Genomic DNA, 13,615 nt, shown 5'->3' with positions numbered 1-13,615 from the left:
CCGCGATATAAAGACCTGGACTTACGAAAAAAATAATTACACACAACAATTTATGTGGTCTCTGTCATGTTTGAACTCATAAACAATACTCCGATGTTACATCTTTTTCTTTTCATTTCATTTTCTGCGGTCTCTATTGGCATTCTTTGACCGTTTTTCATTCCCATTATATATGTTTTTTTTCCCCGAAAACATTATTTTGTTGAAATACTTTGAATAATAATACGAATTATTATTGTTGCATTTATGCAAAATTTTCAAAAAATTCAAGTATCTCATATATATGATTAAGTTCTAATTATTACCCTCTAGTCAATATTTCAAACTATAAACTTTTTTTTTTGATAAAAAAGGGGATTAACTCGAAGACCTACAGCGAGTAGAGTCCCAAAAAGAAAAAACAAAATAGAGCTACAAGCAGCCATACAACATCAGACCAAATATAAAAGCATTCGACCCTAAAAACTTTATCCCCTCCACGACCTATCAATTTAGACTTAAGAGTCTCAAACTATAGACTTATCAATTTAATAATTTTTACGTACCATAATTAATGCAAAACTATGCAAGAAAGTATAATGTCCCCGTTTGATCATGAAAATTGAAAGGTCTTCCTGTTCAGAACTTTCGCCATTTATGGATTTACTCGATAATAGATACCCTAATCGCCCTGTTTGGTAAAAGGCGGGTCAGTTTCAGTATGAGTAGATTGCAAATTATTATAAATGACAGATTTTATCAGAAAGTTTGAATAGCATATTATAATTAGGTAAATTAGTTTGGGTGTTTGGGTGTTTGGTAACTGGCAAATTAGTAATTTGTTATTTTTTTTTTGTAAAATGGAGTAAAAAAAATTATTTTAGAATATGTTAACCAATATGTTAAGCCCTTGAATATATTAAAAATCGGTCAATGTGCCGTTTACCAAACATCTCCAAATTACTCAATTTCAGCCAAAAATGAATAAATGACTGAGACAAAAAAAAATTAAAAAAAAAAAAAAAAGGTAAACTTTACGGTGTCTCGACATATGAAAACTTGTTTAGTCAATGGATTATATGCAAGATTATGGTTTAGGGCATAGAGTGTTGTTTTCTTGATAATTTGAGTTAGATTTTTGTCGGATGAATTATTTCACCGACTTCAAAACTTTTCAACACTTATATATTATTGTTCCTTCTTAAGGAAGAGGTGAGGTGGTCAGATATGATCATGGTCCATACAATAATCCTTGATACAGGGAGTATGCATATAATTTATGTTATGATTAAATAGCTATGATCCTATTTGGTAAAAAGTTGGTAAGGAATGACTTATCATGGGTGCATATATTAAGTATTATTAATTGATAGATTTATTAATTAGGTATTTTGTTTGACCTACTCTTTGTGAAAGCCATATTAAATTATTGGTTTTTCTACGATGTAGTCCTGTGTGTATCACTTGATTCTGCGATATACCCTCGATTTACACTAGATATCCCTAAACTCAATAAATTGTTTTACAAATGCTCTAAATGCTAAAATTTTACGATTTTAAATATTATATTTGAGCAGTTTTTGTTGATTACTCAACCAAAATTCGTAAATCCAACAATATAATCCTTATTTTTATAACAATATATGTTAGAATTTGAGAAAATATAAGGGTAGATCGTAGAAAATCCCAAAGTTATTTTAGTTTTACACTTTATTATAGATGAATTTGGTAATTAGAATAGATGAATGTTGTGTTGGCACAATGGATTGTTTTATGTTAATATAAAGTAAAACGGATACCAAAACATGGAAATGGGTCGTGAAATATAGATAACTATTAGGGAGGATGTCTTAGTCTAATGAAAATACTGTGAACAATGATAACTCTCAGGTTTGAATATTCCGTTACTATATTAAATTGTCTTTGTCGTTTATTAGACACGAAAAATATTCAGATAACTAAAGTGAGAAATAGTTCTAAATTCGCCATGTGGACAAATAAAAGTCGAAATTGCTCGTCCACATAACAATGTATGTACGAGTATTCATTTAATGCACCTAATATTTGGTACAAAACTAGTTTGAATCACACAATTTCAATGCAGAAATTGAAATTATCCAAGAAAAATTATTGATTTTGCTTTATATTTTCAGACACACATATATATGATATATACAATGTACTCGTACAAGTATTTATTTTACGCACATGGGATCAAAGTGGAGTCTTTGTCCAAAAACCTACCTTGTCCATAATTCAGATGGTTATCTATTTTTAATTTAAGGTGTATTAATCAATTAATTGTTATCTATTTTTATATTTAGTACGGAGTAAGTTTTAGATAATTTGGTAATTGGATATTTTTATGTGATTGAGGTAATTATTTTACGATAACTTTTCATCCCTTTTCTTTTCCTTACTTGGTTTTGTGTAAAAAGCAATCAATAATAAATGATCAGGACGAAAGATGTATTATTATCTTTATATTTGTTTAGCATACTGTATATATAATGTGAATATTGAATAAAACATATGAAATTAACTTAAACAAAGCAAGTACATGTATTCGAAATTTCGAACTCTTATCCTACGTACAAAGCAATAAGGATTTTTGTTTATCTTAATTTTGACCGGTAAAGCACTAGAATCTAAAATTAAACCAGTAGCTCGTTAACCATATAACTGCTCACCAAACCCTCACCAATACCATATACTACCCACCTGTATTTTATGTGCTCGTAGGTTGGTCAATGACTATATATACGGAGTATATAACACTACAAAACTTGTTAAATACTCATACTCTTTTCATACCAGATCAATTATAACATGGTAAAAAAAATAGAGTTTTTAAAAAAAGAGGGTAAAAATAGGGGTAAAAAGGGAATAAATTAGATGGAATATGTAATTATGGGTTTAATTGTGGGTTGATAGGTGGGTATGTAATCCATTTTATGCAAATATCAAAAGGGTATAATAATGATAACTTGATATTATTGTGGTCAAATAAGTAATGCTACTCAATTTGGTCCAACTTATCATCTTATAATTGACTCGCTTCTCTTTCCTTAGTCTTTGTGCCAAAAACAAAGAACAACAAATGACCTGGACGAAGAGAGTATATAATATAATATGATGAAACTAAAGTAGTAAATGTAAAAGTCACGTTAGTTACGAGTCCGCGAAATTATTTGAAAATGTCCGACTTCTTAAATAAACACCCTTTTTAGGGTACATTATTGCAAATGTCAGCTAACTTAAGTAGTAATGTCATGAGAGACAGTACTCATGACCTGGGTAAGTTCAAACCTGGTCAACATTATTATTCGCCCTTGCGGATTTCTTTACACCAAAAAGAAAGAAAGTTTCAAAGATGAAAATATTACTGTAGAGATGCTTTTGATTTACTGCATTATAATTTCTAATCTTCATAGGTGATTTCTTGTACTCTTTTAACTCCTTTTTAAGTATAAAAAAGTACCCAAATAAAGGGAGTTGGTGGTCAAATAGAATGAGACAGTTCCAAATTTCAATCAACAAATAATGTTAACCTACATATATGTGTTAGTGAAGCTCTTCCATATGACTTTTATATGCATACACTTGAGGCACTCAATTTGTTAGCGTGCTATCCTTCGCGACAAGTCGAGTCAAAATAACATACAAAATCGCGTAGTTGGTTTACAAATCTTGTCGCGCCTCTCTTTCCGTTCACACCCAAATCAGAACGTCTCTGTACGGTTCAAACATTCTCGCCTATAATAAAATAAGGTGATCATCTCTACGACCAAGGTCGTAGAGATGCTTGAAAACAAGTAGCTATCAATCATACTGTCCGAGTAGAAGACAACGACAAAATCAAGTACCTGTATAGTACAATGTTAGCGGACCTGTATGTCTTCCGTGTGCTGCACCTGCACATCTGTATTTCAATTATTGGCTTCGTGATGTGTATGGGCGATTGGGCGCCACAATGGAATCAATCCGAACAGCGTGAAAACGAGCACAAATGGAAAATTTTCAAAACTAAAATTGGTATAGATTACATATACAATGTATCATGAAGTGGAAGCAGGCGGCTTTTGAAACGTAAGGTACACGAAAATTTTATAGAATGCATAAGAATAGAGCTCTGTTTTTGGCCAAGTTAGAGGAAAGACAAACAATATTGATTTACATATCAAGCCTTTTGTACTAGAGCAATACAGGATAGCAAGGTGAGAAAACTTTTAGCCTTCTTCTCCGAACTCTTGTGTGAATCTCTCGTGTACTCCAAGGTCAGATTTGCTCACTGTAGGCCTCTGCCGAGCAAGTACCTTCTCAAAGTCGATTCTTGCAATCGGGGGTGGAACAATCTGTACAGATTATTAATGTACATTGAAATATTAGATGAGAAAGACATAATTAAAAATTTATAAATGCTTTGCAAACAATGGAAAGATTTTCCAAGCAACTAGCTAACCGCATTACAAGTCAGAGACTGATTAACACTGAAGAAAAAGAAGCGGGTATAAGGGGGTAGATGAGAGAACCATAGACGTAAATACCGGAAATCAGAAGTTTGGAAATTCCATATATTCCAATCTATAATTGGCTAGATTTACAAGCCCAAAGAGCCTACCTTAGAATCTAAGGCCTTAAATAGACTTCAAAAGAACAACCCAAGTATGACTTGAACACAAAATGACCCGAACACAGGCCTAATATTAAAGTGATTCAAATCACCTGACCGAGTGCACTCGACCTGATCTAAAATGGCAAATTTGAATCTCATAAAAAACTATCTACTTATAGAGTAAAAAAAAAAAAAAAAAAAAAAAAAAACAAGAGTCCAAGACTTCGTATGATCTAATTCATACCAATAAACCCAAAAATGAGCCGACCCAGAGCGAATTGAATGCAAAATGACCAGATAAACACGCACCCGAAACACATCCAAACCGAAAATGATCCAACCGAACCCATCCCATAAACTATGTTACAGTATCTTCCAACCCTCTGTTTTTCTGGTGTGTGGACCACAGGAACCATATAAATTTTGTTACTTGTCAAGTTAGTTCATGATAGGAAAATGCTACCATTATGTAATGTAACATAATTCAAAGCTGCCATTATGCCATCACAGCTATATAGCACTCGATAAGAGAGCACAGATGCATGACATTACAACCAGGATGTCCGAATACATATATTTCACGTCCCCTACCACAACCGTGATAGGTACCAAATTTTAATACCAGCTATATTTCACGTTCCTTACACCACAACCACGATATATAGCACATTTTAATAGATGAGTGAGTACCGTGTGCAATCATTTCATGCACAAAATCATCAATAAAGGTGCTAGAAGTTAGGATTATCAAAAATGGCACAAAACTCCCGGCTGGTATGACTGATACAATCGATTGCAGATCCAGGGGAACTAAGATAGCAACACGGTGGCAGATAATTCATGGTTATGAAGAGAAAATCAGCTATGAATGACATTTATCTATGTACATACATGCATACACAGGCCTGGTGAGAATGAGAGCCTACATACCTTAGCAGCGAGTCCTTTTGTTGCAAGCTCTTGCATGGTAGTTTGCACAGCACCTGGCTGCCTGGGTCCACAGGGCATCCAAATATCGTCTTTCGTCTTAATGAAAAACATGGCATCTTGGGTTTTACGAACAGGTTCAAAAAGCACATCTTTGACCTGCGAGGATTTAGAACTTTGATTCAATGAAGGGATTTTGAAAAAACCATAACACAGAGAATCAGATTAAGTACTTGTTAAGTTTCTACACAACTCCAAAAAGTGTGTAAGAGGGTGCATAGCCAAAGGTCTAAAGCAATATATATAGCACACTTACACAAACTGATATGTCTGACCCAGAGAACCCTTCCGTTTTCGAACCTAAGAATTCAAAGTCGCTTTCAGTCAAGTCGTGAGGCGTATCTCCAAGATGAACCTGAATGATGGAGAACAAAAATTTTCAATAAATACGTTGATTATCCCCACATGAGAAGAATAGATGAGAAGACGAAAATCATAACAATCAAAAACCTTGAACATATGTTGCCGAGCCTTTTGATCTGGTAGTGGAATATATATTCGCTTGTCAAAACGTCGTCTGATGGCCTGCACATGACAACCATACGCTTATCCAGCAATGAACTACCTCGGTTTTATATATGCTGCTTTTGCTTTTCAAGGGGGTTGTTAGTTTTGAGGACAATTGTTAAAACTTCTATCATTAGATAAATAGTGAGCAAAGTTTTATAAGAGTATACTTTTATAATATTTTCATATACTTCAAGAGATATTAAAGATTGAAGAGAGTGTCTCGAATTAAGAGCAGCTTACATAAAAAACAAAAGGGATATTATTCAGGTTGTGAAAAGAAATTGTCTTTTGGGAAAATTTACCTGATCTAGAGCATACGGTGTGTTTGTTGCTGCAAGAACAAGAACTTTCTCATCATTGTGTCCAACACCCTAAAGAGGTATAAGGTCAGAAACTATAAGATAAATAAACAAAAAACAAATATCAGTAGAAAAGAATGTGATAAAAATCCATTTCCCTTATCCAGAACTTTTCCAGCAAATTGGGAAGCAAACGGAAAACTAAAATACAGGAAATCCATGAAAAGGTGTTATATTATTTATCCTTGTTTAAGCCAAAGATTCAAAAGGCAAAGATCACATGTTAGCAGATCAAAAGCTTGCTGAAAAGACTTACTAAATAATCTATTAGACAAAAAGCCGATGAGATAAACACGAATTTTGAGCTTTCACGGTCAAAAGAGATATGCATGTAATAATTAAAATTGTAGTCAAACAATTGAGACCATTCCAAGGAAAACGCTCCAAAACCTGGAGCAGTAAGCACATGCATCCCATACAATATAGTCTGATCATATTAGCATGAGAAAGGTCAACCGTCTCTGAAAATGGGAAATTACACATATGACTACCAAACTGCAAAGCTATTGAACAATCTACCCAGCTCAAACTATAGCGAGCTCACCTGCATTTGAACTAAGAGCTCTGTCTTGATACGCCTGGAAGCTTCACTTTCATTCCCTTCTCCTCGCTGACCACATAATGAATCGATTTCATCAACAAAAATAATTGAAGGGGCACTTTCCCGAGCCATCTGAAAAAGGTTGGAAACTAACTTTTCACTTTCACCCATCCACTTTGAGACCAAGTCTGAAGAAGAAACACTGAAAAGAACAGCAATGAAGAGTTGAAGGTCATGAGAGGATGGAAAAAATTTCAAATATATGTTCCACAGAAAAAAGAGGGCATGACAAAAGAAGAAAATGAAAAACGAAAAGGGAAAAAAAAAAAAAAAAAAAAAAAAAAACTGCTAATCTGGTTATACAGCATGAACATATACGAATCTTTTTCTTTTTTCCCTTTGTTTTATGTTCAAATTTTCCTCGCACCTCTTTCTTTTTTCCTCGTGTCTGATTTTGTTCATGATAATAGACCACAAGTTCTTATTAAGGCTTCTCCTCATTGCTGAATCCAATAAGAAAATTTGAACCACCGTAATACAAAGACGGCCAAAAACAGAAGCATACAACTGCAGACTAGCGCTCCCTGTACAGTGAATGAGTGCCTATGCCAGTTCCCCCAAGTAGTGATACTATTCCATGTGTTAGTTGATCCTTCGATAACATTACAGATGTTTGTGCCTGACTATATTTTACAGATAAAAACCTATTTTTCCGTGCCCATGCCCATTCGAGAACACAAAAATTGACTTGCAAAGAGCTAAGCTGCCAAATGTCCTACATGAATCCTATAGATTTACTCAAGGTTACGGCATTCAACATTATTAGCAACACTAGGCTGGCATCAGTAAAGATTTACTCAAGGTTACGCCATTCAATACTATTAGCAACACAACGCTGCATCAGTAACTACCTATCTATGTAGCAGAAATAACACTTAACCTATAAGAGAATGCACCATACACATTCACCTAAAAAATGTAGAATCTGCTTCAGTTGCCACAGCTTTGGCCAAGTAAGATTTTCCGGTTCCTGGTGGTCCATACAGAAGAAATGCCCTCCATGGTCGTCTCTTACCTGAGCAATGCCGACCATGTTATAACTAAAATGTCTGAAAAATCAAGCAGGAAAAAAAAATGCTTTCATTGTATTTGGAAAGACACATTATGATGTGAAATACACCCTGTTGAATGTGCAAACATGCAAATCATAGAAACCCTCAAGTTGATGAAATGAATAGCAGAATTCAGTATATTTACCATGGACAACCATTGGTCAATAGAACGGTATTTGAAACAACAGAGACTGCAAAAATTCAAATTACACGCTACTTTAAATTGGATTTTGGACTTTCAATTACGTGTGAAGAAAAAATAGGATCTGTATTCAAATAGATGTTAATTGGACTCTACTACGAGCTTTCAACAACGGTGCATGCCCTGTTTCTTGGCAATTGTAAAAATATATTGTCAATATTAATCTTTCAGCGTGCCGGGCACAAGAAGGAATACCAACATACAAGGTAAAACTAGGTTTTTGGCCACCTTATTTCAACAGAATTCAATACATTTAAGTAGATTTGCACCAAGCTACCAAAATAATTATAGCTTTTTCTTACACGAATTGGTGGCTCTAGAGCACATCCAGCGTGCCGGGCACAAGAAGGAATACCAACATACAAGGTAAAAGTGTAAAACTAGGTATCAGCACCCACAAGATATGTTACTCGGACTCTTCTGATTCTCTCTTGTATTCTCTCGCGTACCCGTGTCTAACACTCGAACATGGGTACGACACTTGGACACATCACCTTAAAAGCAAAATATGCATATTTTCCATAAACATAGCCAAGTCCAACACTTGGACATGCACCCGTGTCGAAAACTTCTAAACGAGTGAGAGAAACATAGCCCACAAGAATGTTAAACAGAAGTATCCAGAAGCAATCGACATCCAGTAAAGTAACATTCCAAAACTAAGTAAAGGTTAGTCTGTTAGTCATCTATCAACCTAATACCTCAAGGACTCGTACAAACAGCATTGTTCGGAGGTGATGTACACATTCTTATCTCTGTAATTACAACACATAAACGCTCTTTCACGATGACCTTACTAACCCATGATAAAAATTGCATGACCACTACTTCACAAATCACAATAAAGCAAACTTAGCGAGTCATTTTGCATTGTTCCAACACAGTCCAAAACCAATAAATATCAAATCTTTGTGTCTATTTTGCCCTTAATTCTATCTAACATACAATCACAATCACAAAAACACACAAACATTACAACAAACCCAAAATTCAGCTAAATTCATCGAAATTCAATAAACCCATCAACAATCACACAATATAAAGTAATAAATTCACAATTATACCAGTAAAAAACTGCGGAAACTTGACCGGCAAAAAAACCGCCTCCTGAAGAGCTTGCTTAGCACTCTCCAACCCAGCAACATCATTCCACTTCACATTCGGCTTTTCTCTAACAATCGCCGAATCAAGCCCAGCCCGAAGCTTCTCCTTATCTGCATCATCCTCACCACCGACCTTCGGCTTCCCCTTGAGCCGGGCTTGGACAGCGGCCGGTCCGTTACCCGACCTGACCTTACGCGCACCATTATCTAGGGCGGTTCGGATTTTTTCGGCCCGGCGGAGGTATTCGGTGAATTTTTGAGTAATCGCGTCGCGGATTTTAGGGTTTTTCTCGTATTTGAGATGGGTTCGGAAGTATTCGAGAGCGTTCATGTAAAGAGGGAAGGCTTTAGCGTAGTTTCCGGCATTGTCTTCGATTACGGCTTGTTTTACGTATTTGATTGCTTGTTCTTTGAAGTTGCTGTACACAATTGGGGTTTGATATGGGGAATTAGGGTTAGGGTTAGAGGAATTGGGGATTGTGAAGATGATGATGAAAAGGAGGAGGAAGATTGAAAAGATGAGTTGGGGGATTAAGGAGGAAGGTTCGTGGGGTAACGGGGTTAATGATATAGCAATAGAAATTGCTGAGACTGCAAAAAGTCCAATTACACATTCTTTTAAATTCGACTTTGGACTTTTAATAACAGCTTGTGAAGAAAAAGAATCATCTGTATTCAATAGATGTTAATTGGACAATGAGTTTTTCAACGAGGGTGCATGCCCTAACGCTTGGCAATTAAAAAAATATTGTCAAAATTAATCTTGCTCTTGAAAAGAAAATGACATTGACCACACCAATGCAACAGAAAAACAATACAAGCTACCAAAAAACAGTTACAGCTTTCTTTTTACAGGAAATTCCTGTCTAAAAGCACACACCCAACCTTTTGGGACAAGGAAGAATACCAACACACAGGGCAAGACTAGGCATCATCACCCACAAAATCGCTAAACAAAGAGTCCATGGAAGTAGTCTACTCAAAGATTCAGTCAAGTTTTGGTCGTAAGGTAATCCCCCGAAGCTAAGTCATCTATTAACCTAGTTCCTCAAGGGCTCCTACAAATGGCATTGTATCGTAGGTCATGTACGCAGTCTTATCTCTGTATTTACAAGAGTTGCAACACATAAACGCTCTTTCAGGATGACCTTATCAACCCATAATAAAAATTGCATCATGAATTGTATCGAAAGACCACTACTTCACAAATCACAATAAATCTAATTTAGCGCGTCATTTTGCATTGTGCCAACACAATCCAAAACCAATAAATATCAAATCTTTGCCTCTATTTCGCCCTTAATTCCATCTAACATACCATCACAATCACACATACACACAAAATTCATCAAAATTCATCGAAATTCCACAAACCAACCAACAATCTCAGTCTTATCTCACAGATCACAAGAAAGCTAATTTAGCGAGTCATTTTGCATTGTTCCAACATAATCCAATACCAATAAATAGCAAATTTTTGTCCCTATTTCGCCCTTAATTCCATCTAACACACCATCACAGTCACAAAAACACACATTCAGCTAAATTCATCAAAATTCAACAACCCAATCAACTATCTCGCAATCACAGAAACACAAATATGTTACAATTAAGCTAAATTCATCGAAACCCGACAAACTGCATCAAAATTCAACAAACCAATCAACAATTCTCACAACATAAAGTAATGAATTCACAATTATACCAGTAAAAAACTGCGGAAACTTGACAGGCAAAATAACAGCTTCCTGAAGAGCTTGCTTAGCACTTTCCAACCCAGCAACATCATTCCACTTCACATTCGGCTTTTCCCTAACAATCGCCGAATCAAGCCCGGCCCGAAGCTTCTCCTTCTCCGCATCATCCCCACCACCGTCCTTCGGCTTCCCCTTGGGCCGGGCCTGGACAGCGGCATCAACTCCAGCCGGTCCGTTACCCGACCCAGTCCCTGCATCACCGTTATCGAGAGCGGTTCGGATTTCTTCGGCCCGACGGAGATATTCGGTGAATTTTTGAGTAATTGCGTCGCGGATTTTAGGGTTTTTCTCGTATTTGAGATGGGTTTTGAAGTATTCGAGAGCGTTCATGTAAAGAGGAAAAGCTTTAGCGTAGTTTCCGGCATTGTCTTCGGTTACGGCTTGTTTAACGTATTCGATTGCTTGTTCTTTGAAGTTGCTGTACATAATTGGGGTTTGATTTGGAGAATTAGGGTTAGGGTTAGAGGAATTGGGGATTTTGATGATGATGATGATGAAGACGGGGGTTAGAGATCGGGAAATTGGGGATTAAGGAGGAAGGTTCTTTGGGGTTAGTGGGGAATAAATTAGTGGTGGTATTAGGAAAGAGTGGGGGAAAATGAGGGGGTGTGGAATTTGTTTTACCGTTCAACTTTTCATGTTTTGATCAGGTATCCGTCACAAGCTTGTGACGGATATCGCCCGTCTTCAATGAGATTTTGTGTTTGACAAAGCGTCTTGCTTGTGACGGGCTAATCTCGTCACAAGCTGAAGACCTCTCACAAAAAAGGGAGAGGGGACAAGGTGGGGCACCCCTCGTGTGCTTCTCACTCACCTCTCAATGGGTATTTTGTGAGAGAAAACGGTATCCGTCACAAGCTTGTGACGGATATCGCCCGTCTTCAATGAGATTTTGTGTTTGATCAAGGATTGACTACTAGGAACTAGGAAGTGTCAAGGTGAAATGTGTAGGTGAAGGAGGTAAAAAAAAGGGTGAAAAAATGTAAGGTGAAAGGAGAAATGGGAAAGTGGGCAAAGTGAAAAATGTAAAACATGTCAAAAAATTTATATACCTGGGTTTTTTATCGAGTGATTTTATTGGCGTAGTTATTGGATCCTAAACGAAAGGTATTAGGGAAGATTAGGAGATAATTGGTGAACATTTTATGGGGAGGAGGTGTACCAAAAGTGTTGGTCGTGTTCGGCTGATGTCAAAGTTTAGGTGGCTAGTGATTGGTTATAGATATAGGGATTGGTTGCAGTGGCGTTTTCAACGGGGGTTTATGGGATTCAATTGAACCCTCGTTAGAAAATATATAGAGAATATATGTTAAATAGTTTTCACTAGATACAGCTTGGTTTGTTGGTAAAGATTAGGTATTTCCTTATGAAGGTCTAGGGGTTCAATCCCTTATCTCTTTTTTAGTGTTCTTTTTTTGGTGTTCTTTTCACTAGATACAGCTTGGTTTGTTGGTAAAGATTAGGTATTTCCTTATGAAGGTCTAGGGGTTCAATCCCTTATCTCTTTTTTAGTGTTCTTTTTTCCCCATACTTTTGTTAGTTTTCCGTCAATTCGTCAACGTGTTATTGTTTTAGTTTTCTCGATATTTGACCTTATAACTTACTCTATTTATTTCATTTTATTATCTCCTACCTATAAATTTATAAAACTACCATCATTACAAAAAAAAAAAATTGTAAGATATGTTACTCGGACTCGTTTAGGAGTATCCAACACGGGTGCGAGCCCAAGTGTTGGACTCGGCTATATTTTTGAAAAATATGCATATTTTAGTGTAAAATGAGATGTCCGAGTGTCAAGTGTCGGACACGGGTACGCGAGGAAATTAGACGTGTCGGAGACTCGGAGTAACATAGACTTGTAAGTGCAATATAAATTTTTCATAGAAAAAGTATAAGTCAAACTCGAACCTCCTTTATTGGAGTCCTAGAAACGCCACTGATTGGTTGTGGTTAAATCATAAAGGGTGCGATTTATTTGCTTGATAATTGATGTGAGGAAGGAGGAATATGATCTGGAAAGCGTGGTAACAAAGGATGGATGTTGACAAGCGGCGGGAATTTCTTTTTTTCTTAAGGAAGAGGGAGGTTTGTTAGGGGTTTAAAGTGGTGGTTATGGTGATGAGGCTAGGGTTTCAAAGTTATGGAACGAGGGTTGTATGCAGGTGGGCATAAAGAGTATTGTTGATGGTAGGTTGGTCGTATTGACCACTACAAAAAAAAGGTTTCATAGCGACGGCGGAATCCGTCGCAAATACCGATATACCGTTTCAAATATAGAATTTGCGACGGACTTGCGACGTAATTCAACCGTCGCAAATAATCGTCGCAAAATCAAATCCTGCGACGGAAATTCCGTAGCAAATAAATTCTTGCGACGGACAGAGGCGTCGCAAAACTCCGTCACAAAATGTTATCCTGCGACGGAAATTCCGTCTCAACGCACTGTA

General features: G+C 36.4%; 1 protein-coding gene across 3 annotated transcripts; it reads right to left on the bottom strand.

Annotated features, from left to right (window-relative positions):
• Positions 1 to 3,996: 3,996 nt before the first annotated feature.
• LOC141591652 (protein SUPPRESSOR OF K(+) TRANSPORT GROWTH DEFECT 1-like) lies at positions 3,997 to 11,814 on the bottom strand. 3 transcript variants are annotated; one of them, XM_074412056.1, is made up of 9 exons: positions 11,114 to 11,754; positions 9,370 to 9,999; positions 7,961 to 8,066; positions 6,995 to 7,193; positions 6,394 to 6,462; positions 6,032 to 6,106; positions 5,838 to 5,936; positions 5,525 to 5,680; positions 3,997 to 4,334 (listed from the first exon to the last, which is right to left on the bottom strand). In XM_074412056.1, exons 1-9 carry the CDS (start codon positions 11,589 to 11,591, stop codon positions 4,209 to 4,211), a joined length of 1,938 nt encoding a protein of 645 aa, XP_074268157.1. In that variant the 5' UTR covers positions 11,592 to 11,754; the 3' UTR covers positions 3,997 to 4,208. The 3 variants fall into 3 exon arrangements, with proteins under 3 accessions (XP_074268157.1, XP_074268156.1, XP_074268158.1); XM_074412055.1 differs by having other exon boundaries at positions 9,370 to 10,077; positions 11,114 to 11,733; XM_074412057.1 differs by lacking the exon at positions 9,370 to 9,999 and having other exon boundaries at positions 11,114 to 11,814.
• Positions 11,815 to 13,615: the final 1,801 nt, after the last annotated feature.

The sequence above is a fragment of the Silene latifolia genome, chromosome 7 (assembly GCF_048544455.1).
Source record: "Silene latifolia isolate original U9 population chromosome 7, ASM4854445v1, whole genome shotgun sequence".
Taxonomy (NCBI): Eukaryota; Viridiplantae; Streptophyta; class Magnoliopsida; order Caryophyllales; family Caryophyllaceae; genus Silene; species Silene latifolia.
Note: the sequence above shows the minus strand (reverse complement) of the source record. Positions and strands in the feature narration are given on the sequence as shown.